The following is a 22,408-nucleotide window of genomic DNA, read 5'->3' as shown; positions in this document are numbered from 1 at the left end:
AAAACCCTGTCAGTCACAGTTCTACCTCATTTGGCGCAGAGCCAGAGCCGATTACGGTTACTTCCGCCGTTTCTCGACGGTGGTGCGGCTGCGCTCGATGGACGGAGGTGACTGGCTCTAATTCTTCGAGTGGTGGGGCTCCGACCTCAGCGACGTTCACATCGTTCTCTGATCAACTTCCGGCTAGGGAAACGGCGTTGTTTCCGTCGTTGCGTATCCCCCTTAAAGTCCCTATCAATTACTGTTCTACCTCATGTGGTGCAGAGCCAGAGCCGGTTACGGTTACATCCGCCGTATCTCAACGGTAGTGCGGCGGCGCTCGGAGGACGAAGGTGACTGGCTCTACTCCTCCGAGTGGTGGGGTTCCGACTCCGACGACGGTCACACCGTTCTTCGATCAACTTCCGGCAAGGGAAACGGCGTCGTTTCCGTCGTTGCGCATCACTCTTCAAGACCCGTTAGTTTCCTCCCTTTCTCGACGTTTTTGTTTCCTTCAGGTTCTGTTTGCACGAAGCAATTTATGAGTTTCCAAATGAACTTAAAATTTCAGACACTAAAGTACTTACACTTCATTTGATTTCATTTTACTGTGTGACAAATTGTTCGATTTTATGTTTCGTTTTTTAAAAACACGGTCTTTTCAAGTTTTTTCTTTTTCTTTTCAGAACCCATTTGCATTTTTTGCAAGATTTTGACGATGAAATTTTGGGTGTTTGCATGGTTTCTAGAGCAGAATGCATTGGTCAGGAATGGAAAGATGGCTGCAGAAAAGGTGTGAGGAGGTGCATCCTGGATATGGGGATGGAGGGAAACTGAGGATACTTGGATACCAATGGAGGGTGCTTCGTTTCAATGACGTTACTCGCCAGAGCACGGCAAAAGTGATGGCAACTTACCGCGAAAACATGCCAGGAGTTGTCTACCTCATGCAGCAACCACGTTGTTTGGCTGTTCCATGTATATTTCCTAACCATTTAAAATGTGAATAGAAATGTGTGGTGGAGTTATGTCTCCTAGGGTTGGTTAGTTTGGTGTTTCAACGAGTGAAGTTTTACTTGAAAAACTTTATGTATGGAAACTTGTAGGGATAGTGTTTGTTTTTAGTTAGTGATTGCTATTATGTAATGTTGTAAGATTGTTAAGATTAGAGCTTCTGCTAACCTGCTAGAAGTGATACCTGTTCGATGATATATGTAATTAAATTAACTATTAATTTGAGCATCTTTGCTTGATTTGGGATGGATTTTGAGAACAAAAATAAGCTTTTTGTTATGCTTGATCATTGAATTCAAACAAAGAGGTCTTCTTCTGATAGCCTATTTTGTTGGGTCAAGGTCTTTGCACGGGATTGAAACCACCTATCCTCTTTGTATGTTCCCTTCTCTGTTTGTCCCATTAAAAGTGAAAGATAATACAAAATAAAAAATCTCCTATGTGAGGGTAGTTTCCTTGGTATTTTGTATTTGCGGTTAATTTGGAGGCTCCCCGCATGCCATTTGACGACAATTGCTTTGTTGGCTGCCTAGTTAAATCTTGAGCATATTGCTAACATTTTGCACTCTTAGGTAACTTATTTGTTTTATTACTCCTTAAAAATATTTGTTTTGTGCTCACCACCACTCCTTTACTTTGGACCATTTACACTGGTTGCTATGACATTGTGGATTTGAATTTTGATATTCTTATTTTGGCCACGGTCATGATTATAGTATTTATTAATGAAGTTCTTGGGGTAATTTTTGGTCATGATTCTTGATATGTAATTTTCGGAACATATCTATCCTTAATACGATTTTCAGTTCATGTTCAATTAATTCCAGGTATATATTTTTATTTGTTTAATGCCATCTTGCAGATGTGAAAAGTATGATATCAGCTGGGTTGACTACTATAGCCTCATGTAATTTTGATATTATCAGTGCACTACAAGGAAAGAAAAATATGCACATTTTATGCATTGGACATGGTGGAGGAAGTTTACCACTGTTTTTGGCAAGTCAAATCCAAGGTGAAAATAGTTCTACCTTTATGGGTTTTTTCTGGTTTTAACTGGTAGCTTGAAACATCCATATTAAAAGTTATTATTTTTTAGTGGAAAAATGAAAAAAATATCCATCATGGAAATGTATTATTTTGTTTCTTGTTATAGACATACTCATATCTTGCACTAGGGATAAGGCATCGAACCTTGGACATTGTTATTGTCACTGGCAACCAGCTGTAATGTCAACAGATATGAACCGAACCAAGATATTCATATGACTTGTGCCCTGATTTACGTGGATACATATTAACACGGACCATCATCAATTTATTCCTTTCTCCATCCCCTTTATGCATAGTCTAGTTCTTGGTCTGGAGATGCTTAGTGACATAAAGCATGCTACTTCTACTCCATTCTTTTTTTTATGATGTAGATTTTGGGATTTGTTAATGATTTTCTCCCTTGTTCACTTGACAAATTTATTTTTGCAATTAATCCTCATACACCTTGCTTAATTTTCTGTGCACTTTCCAGGTGCCATTGTTCATATAGTTGAAATTGATCCCCTTGTTATCTCAGCCTCAATTCGAGCTATGGGTTTCCCAGCTTGCTCACTCAAGACACAATCAGGTGACCAGGATGTTTCGAAACCTGAAACCATTGATGAAATTATGTGGAAAGGCACCCATGAAAGGATTTGCCTCTACGAAGCAGATGCTGAGGAATTTGTCGTTAATAGCACAAATATATATGATATGATCTTTGTTGATGCTTATGATGGTGATGATATATTTCCCCACAAGTTATGGCGCCCAGATTCAACATTCCTTAAAGCCCTGAGTAATCGACTCCATCCCAAACATGGCACTGTTGTGGTGAACCTGCATTCTGACTCTGATGTCTTGAATCTTGATACTGTTCCATCGGCACTTGAGCAGATTTTACCAATGGGAAAGTATGTATCTCAAGTTTGCGGAGCATACAAAGATTTGCTTGTAGGAAAAGGAGGTTCTGGTCTTGCTTTTACTGTTGCAGTTCCTTGGGTGTGTAATACTTCCCTGGTTGTGTGTAGAGGTTTTGATAAAGACAGCGAGTATTTTAACAGGGATTTTGTGATTAACACCCTCATTACCAAGTCCCTTGAACTGGAATATGTTATGGACTTGCCATTCTCATGCTTGGAATACTTAAAAAGAGGTTTTATTCTTGTCTAGTTTATCACAATCTTGTTGGTCGTCTACATTCAGCAAATTCTTAGCCAGTCTCTATTACTATATGAAACATGTTCTCTACTATGATCTGGTATTAATGGATAAACATAGTACCACTGGGTTCACTTGACGAAAGGAGTTCAGTGGCAATTTTTGGATAATGTTTTGAAAGACTAAACGTAGCAGTATGTTTTTGTTTTCTATTCTTTTCTCTTTAACAAAATTTCTTTTAACATCAAAAGAAAAAGGACATCACTTTGGAAACTTCCAAACCTACTGACTCAAAGGTTTCGTAGAGTGTTTGTAGTTTTTTGCTTGGGTTTCATCTGAAGCTAATGTAGGGACAGATGTAATAATGCATGGATACCAACTTAAACCATGTCCTAAATTTCATATAAAAAGAATAAATAAAAATATCTAAAAAATTCAATATTCCAAAATTTTCACATACTGCTATATCTAGATCTATATTCTAGATTGAATAATTCACAATAAAGCTTCAAATTACATAATTCTAAATATAACTCTAAACAATATAATTATTCTACATTTTATACTCTAATAGAGTTATAGATTGTATAATTCAAAAATATAATTTCTTGTTACATAATCCAAGTTATGGATTAAATTCAGAAATATTCAAATTAATATAATTTTGAATTGGTTATGTAGATATTATCTAGAATATTTTAGTTATTTAGTCGTTTTCTATATTATTAGAATTGTAGAAGAAAATATCCGGGGTGAAAGAAGAATGTGAACAGTAGAAGGAACATACATGAATGTAACATTTACTCAACTTATGCCTACCCTTTCTGCCTTTGTCTCGTGTATATATATATTCTTTGCAAATGCTTTTCAAAAGTCCCGTACTATCTCATTTTAACTCACTCAATAACCCTTCATTTCCACCATTTTCTTGTTTACAAAACTTGTATCAACTTTCATCACAAATCAATCAATAAAATACACATAATTTTCTTTACAAGTATAATCTCTCATAAAAAGGAGGACAATTTTGTCAATTTGTAATAGAAAACAGCAATGCCCCTAGTATTCAAAACTCTTAATGTACTTCCAGATTTACCATATGGAAACAAATGAGAGCTAAATGTACTTGCAGATTAACATTGAGCTGAATTATTATCCATTGAACGTGTTGTAGTCATGATACATAAACAGTACAATGTGAAAAAATGATCCTCCTTGGTTGAATACTAAAGATATGATTGAAAGTTAGAATAATGACGTACTCTAGACATAGTGTGAATTATGAGGCTTCATTTGTCAAAATAGAAAAATGCTTCAAAAAAAAGTAAGTGACAAGGAAGCATGATGAACGCACATGTTTGTGACGGAAGAGGTTAAGGGTTTTACAATGTGTATGAACAGTTACTAAAGCAGTGACACACCACCTGAAACAATTATTAAAGAAGGAGCCAAAATGACCGGTGAAGTCATGAGCTAGAGATAATCACATTCACACCGAAAAGCTAGGATAAACAAGATGGGATAATACAAGATAGTAGAACAAAAAAATCAAAAATACAAAAAAAATTGAATGCCACTATCTACTGTTCATTACGGGATTGCAAATTGAAGCACGTACACTTATCTTTTATGGCTTCACCCTCACTTCCAAACTCTTTAAATCTGTACTCTTCCTGCTTAAATGAAGAAGGCACCTTTCCCTCACTGTAGCATTGGTTACACACACTAAAATGAGATTTTATCTCCTTAAACCGAGAACCAATAACTGGGTAGCGGCAAACCGAGCAGACGGAGTTACCATGCCGGTTTCTATCCCCTGTCTCAAGCTTTGCTAGAGTAGGCATGATACCAAAACCCCAATCTGGATCATCAAACATTACAAGAAACTCGGAGAAAGACACCATTGAAGTGTCTGAGTCTCCACGAACTTCCATTAATTCACTAACTCCTTGGCTAGGAAGATATATGGCCCTTAACAGTTTGATGTATGCAGTGGCATCAACTTTCCTAATATTAGCACCATCTTCATTCATAGGACGCCACAAAAGGGCATCGAAGGCAACCCTTTTGCGTCTATCCGGAGGACCACCACAAATAGGAGCAAGAATTGCATAGAACATTCCCAGGTCTAGCCTGCCTGAACCATTTTCATCTAAAACAGAAAGAATCCTCTCATTTATGGCTTTCACAGCCCCTTGAAAAGTCTCTGGCTTCAGAAAACTCAGTAATCTGTGAAGGATTTCTTCCAAATTCGGCTTCCGGATGGACTTTTCAGGAACTCCACTACCAGAATAGGATACTGCCACATCACGTTCACTCATCTCCTTCTTCAAAAGCTCTACACTGCAACGGCTCAACCTAGTAACCCTCTGAAGCGCTCTGATTTGCAGAGCAGTGGCTAGCTCTTGCCTCCCAGTAGTCCGCTCTCCAACTACCTTAAACTTGGATGCTTCAACTATAACAAAAGAAGCCTCCCCGGGAACACCTCCATTACTAGCTTTGGTTTTCTTTTTCTGCAGCTGCTTCAAATGGGATATTGCATCATGCAACTCAACCCTATTCGTCATTTTCAACGCTTCCTTCAAAGCTTTTTTGGCCTCTTCAGTCTCTCCAGCTCCCAGCAGTGACACCGCCTTGTTCAGCTGTGCTCGCCAATGATTCGGCCACACAGCCAATACTCTAGTATACATCTCAGATGCCCTCTGAAACCTACCCAGGTCCATATAAAGCCCGCCTAAATTATAAAGCGCATCCACATGACCAGGCTTCAAATCAATAGCCTTCTGAAACACCTCAATTGCCCTCTCATCCTCACCCATGGCATGTAAAGCCGAGGCCAAATCGCAATGCGCGTCAGCATAATCCGGCTTCATGAAAATTGCCTCCTCCAACGCCTTCACTGCCGCTCTATACTCCCCCACGCCAAAAAGTGCACTACCTAAGAGCTTCAGAGCTCTAAAATGTGTGGGACAAAGAATCGCTGCCTCCCTATAATACTCACAGGCACTCAAAACCATCCCTTCACCCTCAAGAGCGATGCCAAGGTTCACATAAATCTGGGGGAGCAAGTAAGCCCATTGGTTGCCACCAGCCTCAGCCGACTCAAGAGCCAAGAGAAACTCCTCCTTGGCATCCTTGTACCTGCCAAGAACATACAAACAATTCCCAGCTCTAAAATGAGGCCTCACATCCACAGGTTGCAACTCACAAGCCCTCTTGAAACTAACTAATGACTCCTTAAACAACTGATGCTCATACAAAACTCTCCCAATTGCCATGTGTCCATCAAATGCCTCTTCTCTTGACCTAGCACCATCAGCCCTCCCTCTCAACCCTCCCAATTCCTTCAAAAACACTGCATAATCATGCCCTGACTCCTCCCAAAACACTCTCTTCTCCGAAATCTCGGCCGAGGGCCCCAATTCGCGCGACCACCCGGCATCTGAATATGCGTCGAAGTTGTCATTCTTCAATTTCCCACCTTCTTTGGACTGCTTCATCTTCAGCCTCTTCACAAGAAGCTCCAAATCATCCACAATCTTCCAGGTCTCGTCAAACACGATCCCGTGGTTTGGCGACACCGCCCAGGCCGCCGTCCGCTGCTTCTTCTGTGTCTCCACCGCGATTCTCTCGTCGACGATCGACGAGGATGATGCCTCAGACGCTGCAAGGGGCTCCTTCACGGCGTCTGCGACGAGGTCAAGGCCAAGCGCGTCGAAATCACGGTCGACGTCGCCGGCACCGTCGTCGTACGTGCGCAACAGACCCTCGTACGTGAGACCCTTGTCGCCATCGATGAATTCGCCGTAGGTCCGAAACACCTCGTCAAGGATCGCGTTGAGTTGTTCGTCGCTGAATTTCACCCTAGGGTTCACTGCACCCACTAGCGACGCCATTTCCTCGCGGTTGAGACCCCCATCACGGTTCGCGTCGAATTGGTTGAAAATTCGCCTGACCTTCTCCGATCTGGTGCCCCTCGTCGCCATTTTCGGAGTCAAAATCGAAGCTTGGTGGCGGCAGGTGTGATGGGTCGGTGCCGGTGAGGTTGTATTTAAGAAAATTAAAATAGAATAAAATAAAACAAAAACAAAACCTAATTTTTTTTATAAGGGCTTGAAATTGGAACCCCAATGAGTTGTTTTGGGGTCATTAGGATTTGGGATTGGAGTCAGAAGGCGTTACTTGTGGTTGATGATAATGATGATAGGTTGTTGGTTGTGTTGTGGGGTTGGGGTTACCAGTCAGAGGGACCATTTCAAAGGGGGCATGATTTTTCAATTTGGAACCCTAATTTTTTGTTTCAAATCTTTTGTTGAGATTTGGGGTTCTGCTAGGGTAGGACTTGATTATTGGTGATGATGATGATGATGGATGGAGGAGTGTGTGGGTTGAAGCAAAAGGGATGAATGATGGGACCAATTCTAAAGGCAGTGATTTTTTTAGGGTTTGAAAATTGAAACCCTAATTTGCTTTTTGATATCATTAGGTGTTGATTTGGGATTTAGCTTCCACCCATTAGCTGTGTTTATGGTTATTTTGGCTTTTGATTTGTCAATTTGGACTCAAGCTGTAAAGGGGGTGATTATTGAAGAAGAAACACAACTCTCTCACTTTCTCTATTTCAATCTTAATTCTTTTTTTCTTTTTTTAGTTCTTATGATGTGAGTATATTGGTAGGTCTTATTTAGTTATTTTAAGTTAAATGATGATGATTATGGGTAGGTAATGAATAAATACTACATCTGTCAACCAAACTTTCCTCTAAATTATTTATTTTATGCCAATCATTGCATTATTTCAATTAATGGGTTTTATTCTATAGAATATATAGAATATAAAGGTAATAGCTTTTGTCATTGTATGCAGAAAAGTTATTTATTGTTCTTTAAACTGCTTAATTTTATAATCAAAACTTATGTCTCATTCATAAATGACTGCATAACCCTCATTGTTCATAATTTATTAAGGTCAAATAACATTTCAAACGATAAATGTTAGAAAGAAAAATATAATAATAAATAAATGATGGGTTAAATCATTTTTTATTTTTATAATTAAACAAACTTTATCGTTTAGTCATGGATCACGACAACATGGTATGTTAAACCTTCAACTTTTATAATTCTATAAATAATTCTATTTAAATACCTTAATCGTTTATTATTCTTTACAATTTATTGAGTAGAAATTTCTTTCTTTATCCAAATTATCTTGTACTTAAATTAGTTTGTTAATAGAGATTTTTATATTTATTTCAAATCATTTTGTTTCTTTTTTTGCATTTCTGTCAAAGTGTATAAAGGGAAGGATAATTACAAATGATTTCTTTATGATGTTTACATAATTGAATTGGCTTTTGATAGTATAATAGATTCTTTTGAAGGTATTTTATATTAAAGTGGGCAAACAGAAAAATTAAGAAAATAAAGAAGTTATTTGTAACAACTTTAGATGGATCTCGAAACCGATGTAGTATAATATTAAAAACCAATATTTATTATTATTATTATTATATATATATACATACAATTTTTTATATCACATTAAATAATTAATAGTTGATTTTTTCTACATAACTTTATACATATTATATTCACACTAAATTTAATTCATAAATATAAATCGAAAAGAAAATTACATATAAGTTAGATATTAAAGCATTGTAAAGGAAGATTAACAATTAAGTATAAGATATAAAATAAATAAGTCTCAAATATAAAAGAAAAATGGAACATGCAGAACTTTTTTAATTTTACTTTATTTATACTTTTAATTTTTCAAGAATTTAACTCAAATTTAAAGGATTTTTTTCAAAACATAAAGTAAAAATGAGTAAGATGGACAACATATAAGTAGAAGAACCCATAAACTTATTGTCTTAAGGTTTTGCATTTGTTCGCAACCAATTGACAATAAATTTCAAGTTAAAATGATTGCTCTTCAACTGCTTAATCAATATCCATTTTGACAAATCAAGATATAACTGAGTAGTTCCTATACGATTTATGTGAATAAATAACTTTGTTAATCATCTAATCAACATTAACATTTTAAATGTCATCCAATAAAAGCTTATCTAATAAAAGATGAAAAGATCATGGTGAAGCTTACTACAAAACACAAATTTAATTTTGAATTTGTTGCATCATCTTAAGAATCCATCTACATGTAAATGCATACATTTAACCTTTAACCTTTGCTACGAGAACAAAATATTTGTATGCAAGTAATAATGATCTTATTCAAGATGCCTACAAATAAAAGTTTCGCCATGAAAAACAAACCGACGATGTCATGCAAAATAACAACTTATTTTTCATGCATTATTTGTTTCAAGTTATTAAATAATAGATCACAGACGGTCTACTGACTATCATCTTATGAAAATCTTTAAAATTATTTTTAAGATCTACTCAGCCACCTTTCTAGAGCTAACATATTTTTGGTAAAGGTTGTTTTTCCTTAGATAACATCAATAAAGACTTGTAATCTCATCATATTGTTGAGATTCTTTCCCCTTAGTGTCAATCATAGTGAGTTGTTTTATATGGTGCTCAATATTTTTCTTAGTAATATCAATACGATGTTTGACTTGTTTGATTCATGATTTGACTACATGATAAGATCAATGATGATTAGGTTGAACAAAAATCTTCAATTCATTGCATATAACTTGTAGCTCAACTCATTATAGGTTATTTTGTAAGTTGTAGTCAAACTTCCTCCCCTTTTAAAGCAAACATGTTATTTTTAAAGGTTGTTCTTCCTTAGATGACATCAATAAACACTACATAATTGCAGTTTGTTGTTGAAACTATTTCTCAGTGTCAATCATTGTAGGTAATTTTGTATGGTGCTTGATATTTTGCTTAGTAATATCAACATGATGGTTGACTTACTTGATACGATATTTCACCGAAGAGAGGATTTATGACGATCAAGTAAAAACAAAATCTTTAATTCATTGCATATAACTTGTAGTTTGACCCAATGTTGTTGTAGGAAAAACTCTAATTCGTTGGTTGTCTTTTATTATAATGTTGATAATTGGTGTTCATATGTTATTCTCACTTTATTATTGTATAGTTTTGAGTCTAGTTTGTATGGTTTCATCATTATTTTACAAAATTTTATTTCATGTGTGTTTTGAGGTTGCTAGATATGAAACTAAGGTGTCTCGAGGAATATGAGGTGATAGTCTAACTTTCCGTACAAACTATAAATTAGGGTGACTTGAAAAAAAATTTACTCAAACCCCATAGGAAACAAATGTTCTTACACGAAAAAAAAAAAAATCTTTGAAGAAATTTTGAAAAAGTGAAAACTTTGTATCAAGCTATTAAGTTCAAGAAAATGAAAGTTTCAAAAAGATCCATGTGCAAATAACTCTTTAATGTTATAATAAAAAAATTAAAAATAAATATATGTGGATCATCCAAAACACATTAGCATGACGTACTTCTCGTGTTTGAACCAGAGTTTGAAACCAAACTTAAGTGTCATTCACCCTATCATCAATAAAATATAAAAATAAAAGAAGTATGAGTAATAAGATAATACTACTTTTAATAAATACTCCTATCTATATTTTTTGTGTTTCCTAGATAAAAATAAATACAACAAAAATAACAAAAAATAATTAAATTATTTACTACAAATGTATAATAAAATAATAATTGAATTGTTATTCTTGACATAATTATTAAAATAGCTTATTAAATTACTAACTAATTTATAAATATTTCCAGAATTGTCAAATTAAGATTGCCACAATTGTAAAATGTTGCAATTAATACTTGTTATCACTCAGTACACACTACCTAAATATTTTCAATTGACATTATAAGACCATATATGTATAATTAAAATTATATGGACATTAAAAATGTAGAAGTAAAAGTAAGTTAATTTATCACATTTTCATAAAGCAGTAACGTAATAAAAATAGAGAAAAAAAAAATAGTGAAGAAGTCCTACCATTATAATCTTAAAGAATTATTTAGCTACTTTAAACTTGTTTTCCTTCATAACCAAATTAGATCAAGTTTTATTTTTCAACGACCAAATTGAATATTTAATTTTTTTCAAATAAATAAATAATTGATTTATTAGATCATGTGTGAAATATTGCATTTGTAATGTAAAAGAACAGAAATAACAGTACTATAGAACAGTTTTACCTTGTTATCCAAATGTAACATATTATCTATAGTAAATTTTTTCACTTTTACTTCAATCATTGATATTTCAATAACATTAATTTAGAAAAAAGAAAACTTAATATAAAAGTATATGAGGGAGGGTTGCAACTTGCAACTTTTTAGAAAGCATAAAGTGAATGAACAATTAAAAAGAGAAACGTGAACAGTGTAGAAAATAGAAAAAAAGAGAAATTTCTCACATGGCTAAAGGTAAAGTCCAAAATTTTCATCCACTGGGGTGCAAACAGTCATTCAGTTGGGTAATTTACAGTTACACCCTCGTGAAAAAAATATAACTTTCATGTTCTAATCACATTGCTCTTCCCAACAACAAAATATTATCTTACCAACAACAATTTCAGTGAAGCATTCTGTATTGTTTCTGTATGAAGCACCATCTATTTACCACAAAATTTTCACCCTTCATCCATCAACCAAACATGCAAAAACAATGCATCAAAAAGAATAGTTTTGCCTTCTCAGAAATCATATTCTTCTGTCAATAATCTGTTCAAAAGAATAGTAATGCAAAATGAGTAAATGAGAGAATCAATACACAAATATCAGTAAGAGCAGAAAGTATGTATAACAATAAAAGTAACAGATAATATATAATATAACTCATACCTTCATGTTTCTTCTTCAAACTTCTTGCAAATAACAAACATATAACCAGAAAAGTCACCCCAGCTACTCCTCCTAATATTATAGCAGCAGTTTTCCCTGGATTTTGCCCTGCATCACCAACAGGCAACATATCACAATAGCAGATCTAAAGATGATCATACTAGCAGGTATCTTTGAACCCTGGAACAACTAATTCAGTGCAGATTTAGGTAAGTGTTTGCAAAATTGATCATAAATCAAACAGAAGTAACTATGATTAGAATTGATTTTGAAGTGAAATAAATTCATGTTAAGTACTCAATAACTTTATGGTTGAAGCCAAATAAGTGAATGTTTATGTAATATATTCCAATACTTCAGCATGAATTTGACAGATAATTAAATTAAAAATGCACAGAGCATTTCAAAGTGAACTAAAGTTTATAAAACAAACAATGAAAATGACAGATTGTTCAAATTTTAGAATGATGTTAAAACTTAAAAATTGAGGCTTCTCTTTTGCCTTTACATTCATATCTGTTTGGTCCGGTGTGTGCGAGTGTGTAAGTAGGTAGCTTAGGGGTTTGACATGAATAGTGACGTCATCTAGTACCTGAAGAAGATGAAGAGAATGAAGGTGATGATGAAGATGATCTAGAAGGAATCCCATTTGGGTAATAGCTATAACTGATGAAACACTTGTGAAGAAAGACTTGTCCTGAAATAGAGCTGCCACATTCAACCTGAGCTCTCTGGACAGCATTTTTCACACACTCCCCACAATCTGAGTCACCAACATCCCCTTCACATTGCCCCATCACATACAAAGACTGGTAGCTGGTGGTGTAGAAGCCATGGCCACTGACCACCCCATTTTCCATCACAGATAATGCAGTGTCCCTCCTCTCCTCAAACCCTCTCCCAGCAGCATTTGTTGTCCCACAAGTCTTGTACAGCATCTGCATACCTGAGATTTGGGAGAACCCTGCAACCTCATAGAGAGCGTAGCATCCCAGTAGTTGGACCCTTGCAGCGGTGGTTTTGCCACAAAGTTTGTCACACAAAACTGGGAGCCTGCTGACACAGTTGTAGCAGTCAGAGTTGGTGAGATCCCCTCTGCATTGGAAGAGACCAGTTATGGTGTTCTGGCCAGAGCCAGAAGTGGTCTTGTAGAACTTGGTTTTGGTGGATTGTGAAACCAATGAGCCAAAGAGTGCAGAGAGTGCCTGGGAGTACACCCCACTTGGATCTGTGAAAGAATCCTTAGAGCAACCCTTGTAGACCAAAGTGGAGTAATCAGAAGCAGATTCTGCAACATGGGGTGACTCAAAACATGTGAACACAACCAACAAAAATGAAAATAACATGAGTTTAGTAGAAAACCCCATTTTATAACTCTGGAGTTGAGGAATCAAAACATGGCAATTTGAGGAAAACCCTCCAATGCTCAAAGGGTATGAGAGAGATCAAGATTTGGTGTAGATTCTTTGGCCTTTTTCTGCTGCTTTTTGCTTCATCTAGAGCTCAAAGGATTTGGCCTTTTTCCTTTATTGAGTGACTCAAAATTCTGGTTTTGTGGTTGTCGATAGAGTTGGGATTCACTTTCGATTGGATATCCTACAACCTCAGTAGATATGGAGACGAGTGAGCTGCATCTACCATCTTTATTTCTCTCTACAATCAGTACAATGTACAATTAAAAAGAAAAATAAAAGACTGTATAGTGTCTACTTTTCAAAACCAAAAACAAAATGTTTTACATGGCTTACTAGTTTTCATTTTCTTTTTATTATTATTTAAAGATAATGAAAATTGAAGTGTTTGAATTATTTAAATATTTTGTAAATTTAGATCCATACTTCTACTTTTAAATAAATATAATTCATCGAATTAAAAAGAACGATTTTGGTAAGTCCAATTAAATAAACATTTAGATTTAGGTAGATCATATATTACGTTAAATCCTTTAAAAAATTAAAATCTATAATTATGAACAGATATGTTTCTCTAATCTCAAAGAAAATAAAAATTAATTTATATTACTTCTTTAAAATTTAAAGATTTAATAATTTTGTAAGTATTTAGAATTTATATCACTAAAATCTATCTCATCACGAGAAGAGCAAATGGACAATATGTTTATCATGAGATTAATATGAGCTTTTTTTTATCTTCTATTTCAGAAATTTCAAGATCTTTTTATGTTAATATGAAACTTTTCTTCATGAAAAGCTTTTTCTCATTTTCTTGCTATGGCACACTAATTTAAAATATTGAAGTTTCTTCTATTGACATTTTTTTTTCCTTCAATTCCTTTGAATTATTATTTTTTTCTTTTTTCAAATCGTCCATTTTAAACTTGTACATGAAGAAGTAGAAGACATCTTCATCATTTGACTCTTTGGTGTTTGATAAGTGGTCTACTGCTTCTAAAGTCTGAACTTCTTTTCACATATGTTGTCTCTTAATGGAATTATATTTATAATTGGTCCTAATTGAAGCCTATAATGTATGGCCAATTGATGATAGAAGTTACTTGTTATTCATGGAATAATGAAATGAGTATTTTTTGGAATTGACTTTGCATGGAGAGCTTAGTCAAACAATGTTGAGACTTACTTTTGTTTGCAAACTTAGAGATGCACCTCGTGCACTCTTAAGATTCTAAGAAGTCCATTCACATGAACTTTTCCAAATCTCTAACATTATTAATGTATGTTGTTTTGGGATCTTGAACTTTTGTCATGTCATCCAACAACTTCAAGTTGATTTGAACCTTGAGAAACTTTGTCTTAGAGCTTCTAACCTATTTAGAAGAATCTACAATTTCATATCCTTCATGATGAAAGATTCTATTTAACGTGTGAGAGTTGCAACTTTTCTTATTTGCAGGTCTTCATTATCCCCGTACTTGATCTTTAAGGAGTCTCAAATCTCCTTGACCAATTTTAATGTGCAAATTATTCATATTTAAACAATGCACAAATTAGAATGTACCTTGCCTTTTTGAGTTATATCTCATCAAACAATTTTTGCATCGATCTTGATATCTCCTCTGGTCTTAATCTGTCATAGTTGATATTGTGTGGACTTAACATACATCCCGAATGATCTTTCTAGTAAGGAAAGTCTTCTCCCATAAAAGCTAAAGACCTTGTAAGGGATGCACCTACGCCTATTAGTTGTTGTTACATGTCTGTCATTATTTGGATATTTCCTCTAATTGTGGTGAAACGCTAAACCCTTTAGAGGTTGAGAGGTTGAGCTCTGATACCAATTGGGAAAAATAGGTCAAAACACAAGAAGGAAAGGTTAATCATGTTTCAAATCTTTTTTTAAAATATTGGAAGAAGTTAACTGATGATGTGCAGTCTGACAATGGCTTCTCTTGACAAACACATTATCAAGTCAAACACAACTTCAAATTTAATAGTTTGATTATCTAAAAAGCTTTTCAAAAGTAAATATCATAAAATTTAAAGAAACAAGAGATAAGAAGGATTATATTTTTAGATTGATTCTTCTATTAATGAAGACATTATCCAATTCTCAGTCAATAAATTGAGTTTCGCTAGACAACTATCGCTATAAAAAAACAAATGAGTATTATTTGGACCTTGATCATTTATTACTAAAATTAAGTATTATTTGGATCACAACAAACCTTCACAAGAAAAATACAACACTAATACATAATCTTTGTATTTCTTTTAATTAAGATGAAGTTGGAAGAAACTTTTATAAATCTTGTTAAAATAACTCATAAATATCTCTATTAACCCTTGAAAGTAATATTATACGTATAAAATAAAGAATAAGGGTTCTATTTATATAGTTTCTAAAATACTCATCAAAATCATTTAATCAATTATTTTAAGTTGATAATCAATTACTTTAGTAAAATATAAAAATCAGTTAAAAATTTGTAGATTATTTTGGCTTTTCATTAATTTTGAAAAATAATCTAAAACAATGTTAATTGATTATTAAATATTAATCGATTATTTTCTAAGAGCAGTTACAAATACAATTTTATGATGTACATAAACATTTTAATCAATTACATAAAATCCTAACAATTAGAACATTTTTCACATTTTAATCTTTTAAGAATATTTTTTTATTTTTACTTTTTAGTATTAAGTTTAGGTTGGATACTAAAAGTGATACTCTGATAAAATTTGTGTTTATATTACCTTATGAAAGCTATAGTTATAGCATACAATATATTTTCAACATCAACATGGAGTCACTTTAGGCACGTCTTCTAAAAGATTTTAGATGTTGATATGAACTTTTAAGATACTTATGTGAGCCGAAGACGTTTTTTACAAATACATAAAATATATGTGTTTGTATGGTCTAAATCTGACGGGAAAAGTTTAGTCATAATCAATATGTGCCAGAAGTTGATACAACTGATGTTTCATTGACTTCTTTCAAGGATGTTCCAAAAGCAATCCTACAGAAGGACAATAATTACACAAACAAGGTCTAAAATTTTGCTTGCCATTCCAGTTACAGTACTAAATCAAAATAGGTCCAATGTACCATTCCATGTATAATGCTGATCAATAGGAAGAGAAGACCTAGAAGCAGGGAAATTCATAAACCAAAAGGTAGATGGGAATAATAAAATGCTTCTGTTATTGGCTATATAGTATACATCAATCTTATTATACTTTACACGAGTTAATTACCTAAACATCAATCTGAACTCTGGAGGTAAACATAAAAAAAATAGTGCATAAAATTTATAGTTAATTTGACTGCAAAATCAATAACCAAAATATCATCGTTATTATACAAAAGCCATTTATGTCAAGTTTCTACAACAAAAATACTTTATTTGTAGTTGTCCAAATAAACCTGCACTTCAAAATTTGGTTAACAAAGAATTAGAGCAAGGAAAATAAGACAATGTATCAATGCCGTGAATCACAGGAAGAAAACCCAAACGACATAGCATAAAGGTATAAAAAAGATAAAACAAATTACTTCAATTCTTTTCGAAACTACAAAACTTTGAACATGTCCTTGACAAAAAACATTGAATACAAGAAAAACAAGGCACTTGCTTATATAAATCACTGCTCCATGTATAGCTTTTCAAGCAACAGGGACCTCAATATCAGTGGCCAAAACTGGAGCTGGCCGGATGTATTCCTCTTCCTCTTTTGGAGGATGGATTGTGACAATATCAGGGAGGGGAGTTTTAGGACCCTGCTTCCCTTTAGGATCCCAATCAAGCATAATCTTCACCTTAATGCCAAGAACACCCTAAGGAGACACCAAGGAAAAAAAATAGTATCATGACAAAATACTTAAGTGAATCAACAACAAAAAAGATAAACTTTATCAAGAATCTATTAAAGATTGAAATAAAATAACCTGTCTGAGGAGAACGTGTCTGACTGCAGAGTCAATATAATCCTTGACAGGTTGCCCAGAAGAAATCATATAGCCATCCTTGAACTTCATGGATTTTGCCCTCTGGGCTCTCAATTTCCCACTCACAATCACCTGCTCAAATCAAACAAGCAAACCATCAGACAAAGCAACACCACAATATCAATACCTCAAATAAAAACACATGGATAACAAACCTCGCATCCTTTAGCACCACTCTCCATGACAAACCTCAAAACACCATAGCAAGCCCTGAAAGACAAAGTTCAAGAGTAAGCAGCATTACAACAAATCCAGTACAAAATTGCATTTGTTCAAACAAGTAAAAATGACATTCCGAGCATAGCAAAATAACAAAATTATCAACTAATCAAATTTATGTTTTTACAGACACAAATAGGTCTAAATGACAATTTTTTACTTATAAAAATAAATGGATCTCCATACATTCTTTAAAGAATAAGAATCCACATAGATACACTACAGTAAATAACAAAAGATTAATTTCTCCTAATAGTAAATTGTCAAACCAAATAAAATCAAGGTAGCTAATAAAATTCACATTTATCAATAACATTACGAAGCAATCAAGATTTTTAAAAACAATCCCCAACAGCAATTCCACAACAACAACCTTCTTGAACTGCAACTGGCATTGCATCTGTATCTTTAAAGCTCACAATACTAATTAGGACAGGATGCAATCAACTCTGAAAAAGCAGTACACAATTGCAATTCCAACAACAACATCAACGATCCTAAGATCTCCACAACTGGGATTACAACAGCACCATCTTCTACAACAATCCTTAATATCAAGGACTGCAATAAATCTACATGTTTGTAATAAGGGAAAAAGGTTTGGCAAAGAAGAGGAATCCCCAGTGGTACAGGGGAAACTTCAGACCAGTGTCATAATTGTGCGAAATATTGAGGATCACCATGTATCTATAAATGTTATAACGACAACAAAAATAATTGATAGAAATTACTATTTATACCTGCGTACGGCAAGTCCACCGAGGAGCTTGTAGCGGAGAGACTCAGCCTGAGCAATAGCGCAAAGTCCCCTGTTGTTGACTTTCTCGGCGTAGAGTTCAACGCCGTTCTCTGGAAACTTGAACCTCTTCTGAACCACCGAGGTAAGTTCCCTGATTCTCCTTCCCTTCTCACCTACACATACACAAAGACAAAACCTTCAATACCCAAATCGAACAAAAAACATAATACAACGTTCCAGAACTAAACAGAGGCACACTCACCGAGTACAGCTTGAGTTCTAGTAGCTCTGATGATGATTTCGGTGCGCATTGGTGTAACCCTCACTTCCACACCGGAGTAACCGTCCTCCGCCAGCTCCCGCGTCAGAACCTCATTCAGTTCCGCGAAAAACACTCCATCAGCCACGAACTGCAATGCGCATACGCAAATCGTTTAATTATCGACTATTGAATTTTTTTAAAAGCGAATCTTTAAATGAGAAACTAACCTTTCTCTTCTTGCTCATTTGAGTCGCCATTGTCAACAATCCAGGTGATGTCGAAAACAAAAGCAAGTGATGCAGAAACGAAAGTGCGGCTAGGGTTGGGATATGGCAATAAACCCTAGTTTCTGGGTAGGTAGTGGAATATATAGGTAGAGGCAGAATGGAAACCCTAATTTGTGTAGAAAAGATACAAATACAAATTAAACTGAAAATAATTGTAAATTATATATATTAGCTATAACTATTTCATTTTGAATTCTAAACCAATAAATGAATTTTTTTTTCTTATTGAAAGAAATAATATGAATGAAAATTAATTATAAAATGAATGCATTTTGTTTAATATAAAAATAGGGGAAAAAAGTAGAAAAAAAAAATTAAAATATTTTTATATTTCAAATTATGGATTTAATTTAATTTTAAGTTTAAATGTTTTACCTTAACCAATTTTACTTTAACATCTCAAATTTAGAATTTTATCATTTTTATTATTTTTTCTATATTATTTTCAATCAAAATAACACAACTAAATATTTTTTAAATTATCATCATTTAAAAATAAATAACATTTTTTCAAAACAAACAATATACTTTATTAACAGTTAATTATATTTTCAATATAATATAACTGTTGTACATGATCAGTCAGTTCAGTTATACAATTTTTTTTCATAAATTATTTAACACAATTAACACATGTGCGAGTTTAATTAATTGCTAATTATTATTTTAAAAAAAATACAAATACAAATTCTTTACAAATGTTTGACACAAGCAATTTATATAAAACTTATTTAGGAAATATTAACAAACTCGTGAATAGAATTAACTATTTCACTATGATTGAATCTTACCTTCTTACCCGATTTTATAATAAAAAATCAATTTGTCATTTGTGGAAATTTAGAATAAAATTATACTATTTTAAGAAAAGAAAAAAGAAAGAGCAAAAATATTCCTCACACTTCTCCGAACATTTGTTGAGGGTTTTTTAAATTGTTTTAGAATTGCACCTATTTAATAGTTAATATAATAACTAAACTTGTTGGTTAAAAACTGAATATAGCCTTCAATTCAGCTGAATCAATATAAAAATATGTGTGCAATTTGTTTTGTTATTTATGGTTTGAAGTCTGATTTAATTATTTTAAAAAATAATTTTATAAACTATTGTTTGTTTGTTTTCATTAAAAGATTTTCAAAGTAGATCTTGAATGTCGTTACTCTGTAAAATAACAGGTTGCAAACAATCTATTCACTTCAATTTTAAAAAACTTATAAATTCTTCAATGACGTGAATAAACTAATGCAGAGTTTTGATCATTTGGTAAAATTATTCTCACGCTAGACAAAACACATATTTGTCCTATACTTTAGTTTTAATTTTAATTTGAAACTTATTGAGTTGAACATACCGAATTAGTAAGTGTTAAAGGTAATTTTTTAAATAAAAAATATAAAAAGTAAAAATCAAGGGACTAATATTTTAAAAAAATTAAAGACTAAAATTACTAATTTTTTGAAATATAGAGTAAGTCTGTTTTTTTTTTATAAAAGAGGAAAATCTTATTCCCATAAACTTTTTAATAAAAAATTCTGGGAGAAAAAATAATAATAAATAATTTGTAAAAAATCTCTTATTTTTTTAAATTATTTTATTTTATAAATGATTTAAACTTAGTTTAGAGGAAAAACTTATTTTATATTTGTTTCATATTTTTAAAAAATAAAAAAGTTAATTCTTGAAATAATACAATTAAAAGAAAGCCTATTAAGTTTGCTTTATAACATAAATAATTATACTTTTCAAAAGAAATTATATTCAATCATTTTTGTTTGATTTGAGATGTGAGTGGAAAAAGAATAAAATAAAAGGAAGAAAAAAAAGAATAAAGAGTAATGTTACTTGGATTCAGCAAAAATAATAGAAAAGTTAAAGAAAAAAAGTAAAAAGTGTTTAGAAAATTTGACTGATGCAATAGAAAAGAGTAAATAAATAGATTAAGTGATATTGAAATATAAAAATATTCTTGATATAGTTTTAATAAGAATTAATATAAAATAATTTATGAAATTGAAATACTAAAATTTATTTTGTTAATAAAATTTCATAAAAATAAATTTGTAGTATAGCATTATATTTGTATATACTTTTAATTTATCTTATCAATATTTATTTGAAAAAAAAATAAAAAAATTACTAATATCAAATTAATATTCAATAAAAACTTAACTTTTTTTGAATTCAAATAAAAAACAAGGATGATTAAAAATTGTAAGATCAGTCTAAATTAATATTAAATAAAAAAATTATATCAATGTGGGACATTTTTTTTATTATATTTAATTTTATGATACTTCCTAAATTCGCTAATCTTTCCTTTTTTTATTTATGTAAAATTACTTAATTTACTTTACCTGTGAAATACTCATATTTGAAAAAATTATCCCAAATCTTATTTTATTTATTTGAAAAAGTTGTTAAGGTAAATAAAGAGTGTTAGTGTTGGTGTAGAATGGAATTGGGCTGGTTACAAAGAGGCCCAATGATATTAAAAAGAGGCCCAATAATGCCCAATGATTTAAAACAGACCCAATGATGCGGATAACATTGATAGAAAACCCTAATTAGGTGTGTATAGCTGTTGTCGTTGTTGTCGTCGTCATCATCGTCTTTGACAGGGAGAAGGAGCTGAAGAAGAAAAATGGGGCGTGTAAGGACGAAGACAGTGAAGAAGTCGTCGAGGCAAGTGATAGAGAGGTACTACTCTCGGATGACGCTCGACTTCCACACTAACAAGAAGGTTCTCGAAGAGGTCGCTCTCATCCCCTCAAAGAGGCTCCGGAACAAAATCGCCGGCTTCTCCACCCATCTCATGAAGCGCATTCAGAAGGGTGCCGTGCGCGGCATCTCCCTCAAACTGCAGGAGGAGGAGCGCGAGCGCCGCATGGACTTCGTGCCCGAGGTCTCTGCCATCCGGACCGAGCAGATCGAGGTCGACGGTGAAACCCTCGACATGCTCGCCGCCCTCGGAATGTCCGAAATCCCCGGCGTTGTCAAGGTCGATCCTGTCCCCGTACAGGCGCCGCTTGCCTTCGGCCGTGGCGCCGGTGGAAGGAGGTTTTAATCCCGACCGCATTCTTTTCGGGTTTTTTTTTCGGTTTTTGATAGTTTTGGTCATGTTGTTAATGAGATAACTAATTGTTATGCTTTGTGATTTGGATTATTATATATTTTAGGGTTTACGCTTCTGTAGCTGAGTTGTTTTGGATGGTTGGATTCATTAAACTTTTAATGAAGTTTGGTGTTGCTTATGATTTGTATGTTTATAGTGTTTTTATTGTTTGAACTGGTTGGCTAATAACTTAGTTTGATTTATGTCCTAAAATTATGGTAGAGTTGTACCATAGAGTTGATCGTAGTCGGATTTGGGTTCTCATTTGATCTTCATGTCATTGCTAGACAAGGTTTTGATCTGTAGCTGGCTTCTCCAAAATTCACTCAGTAGAGAATTTCTAG

At 33.3% G+C, this 22,408-nt stretch overlaps 5 protein-coding genes across 6 annotated transcripts; 2 read left to right on the top strand and 3 right to left on the bottom strand.

Moving 5' to 3' along the window:
• LOC137830367 (S-adenosyl-L-methionine-dependent methyltransferases superfamily protein) lies at positions 1 to 3,202 on the top strand. Of its 2 annotated transcripts, none has more exons than XM_068637656.2 (4): positions 1 to 457; positions 729 to 957; positions 1,856 to 2,008; positions 2,519 to 3,202. In XM_068637656.2, exons 1-4 carry the CDS (start codon positions 254 to 256, stop codon positions 3,196 to 3,198), a joined length of 1,266 nt encoding a protein of 421 aa, XP_068493757.1. In that variant the 5' UTR covers positions 1 to 253; the 3' UTR covers positions 3,199 to 3,202. The 2 variants fall into 2 exon arrangements, with proteins under 2 accessions (XP_068493757.1, XP_068493758.1); XM_068637657.2 differs by having other exon boundaries at positions 9 to 457; positions 734 to 957.
• A 1,326-nt stretch (positions 3,203 to 4,528) lies between these two features.
• LOC137830366 (putative TPR repeat-containing protein At1g05150) lies at positions 4,529 to 7,839 on the bottom strand. The gene has a single exon (XM_068637654.2). The coding sequence runs from the start codon at positions 7,170 to 7,172 to the stop codon at positions 4,767 to 4,769; it is 2,406 nt and encodes an 801-aa protein (XP_068493755.1). The 5' UTR covers positions 7,173 to 7,839; the 3' UTR covers positions 4,529 to 4,766.
• Positions 7,840 to 11,592: 3,753 nt separating this feature from the next.
• Positions 11,593 to 13,708, bottom strand: LOC137830364 (plasmodesmata-located protein 2). The gene is made up of 3 exons (XM_068637652.2): positions 12,607 to 13,708; positions 12,015 to 12,122; positions 11,593 to 11,894 (listed from the first exon to the last, which is right to left on the bottom strand). Exons 1-3 carry the CDS (start codon positions 13,379 to 13,381, stop codon positions 11,887 to 11,889), a joined length of 891 nt encoding a protein of 296 aa, XP_068493753.1. The 5' UTR covers positions 13,382 to 13,708; the 3' UTR covers positions 11,593 to 11,886.
• A 3,223-nt stretch (positions 13,709 to 16,931) lies between these two features.
• On the bottom strand, positions 16,932 to 19,084 carry LOC137830365 (small ribosomal subunit protein uS3x). The gene is made up of 6 exons (XM_068637653.1): positions 18,892 to 19,084; positions 18,665 to 18,812; positions 18,404 to 18,575; positions 17,600 to 17,654; positions 17,385 to 17,516; positions 16,932 to 17,273 (listed from the first exon to the last, which is right to left on the bottom strand). The coding sequence occupies exons 1-6, from the start codon at positions 18,919 to 18,921 to the stop codon at positions 17,103 to 17,105; spliced, it is 708 nt and encodes a 235-aa protein (XP_068493754.1). The 5' UTR covers positions 18,922 to 19,084; the 3' UTR covers positions 16,932 to 17,102.
• A 2,416-nt stretch (positions 19,085 to 21,500) lies between these two features.
• LOC137829433 (small ribosomal subunit protein eS17) lies at positions 21,501 to 22,203 on the top strand. The gene has a single exon (XM_068636235.2). It carries the CDS (start codon positions 21,594 to 21,596, stop codon positions 22,014 to 22,016), a length of 423 nt encoding a protein of 140 aa, XP_068492336.1. The 5' UTR covers positions 21,501 to 21,593; the 3' UTR covers positions 22,017 to 22,203.
• Positions 22,204 to 22,408: the final 205 nt, after the last annotated feature.

Source organism: Phaseolus vulgaris, chromosome 7 (assembly GCF_051622355.1).
Source record: "Phaseolus vulgaris cultivar YP4 chromosome 7, ASM5162235v1, whole genome shotgun sequence".
NCBI classification, from domain to species: Eukaryota; Viridiplantae; Streptophyta; class Magnoliopsida; order Fabales; family Fabaceae; genus Phaseolus; species Phaseolus vulgaris.
This window is presented reverse-complemented; position numbering and strand designations above follow the sequence as displayed.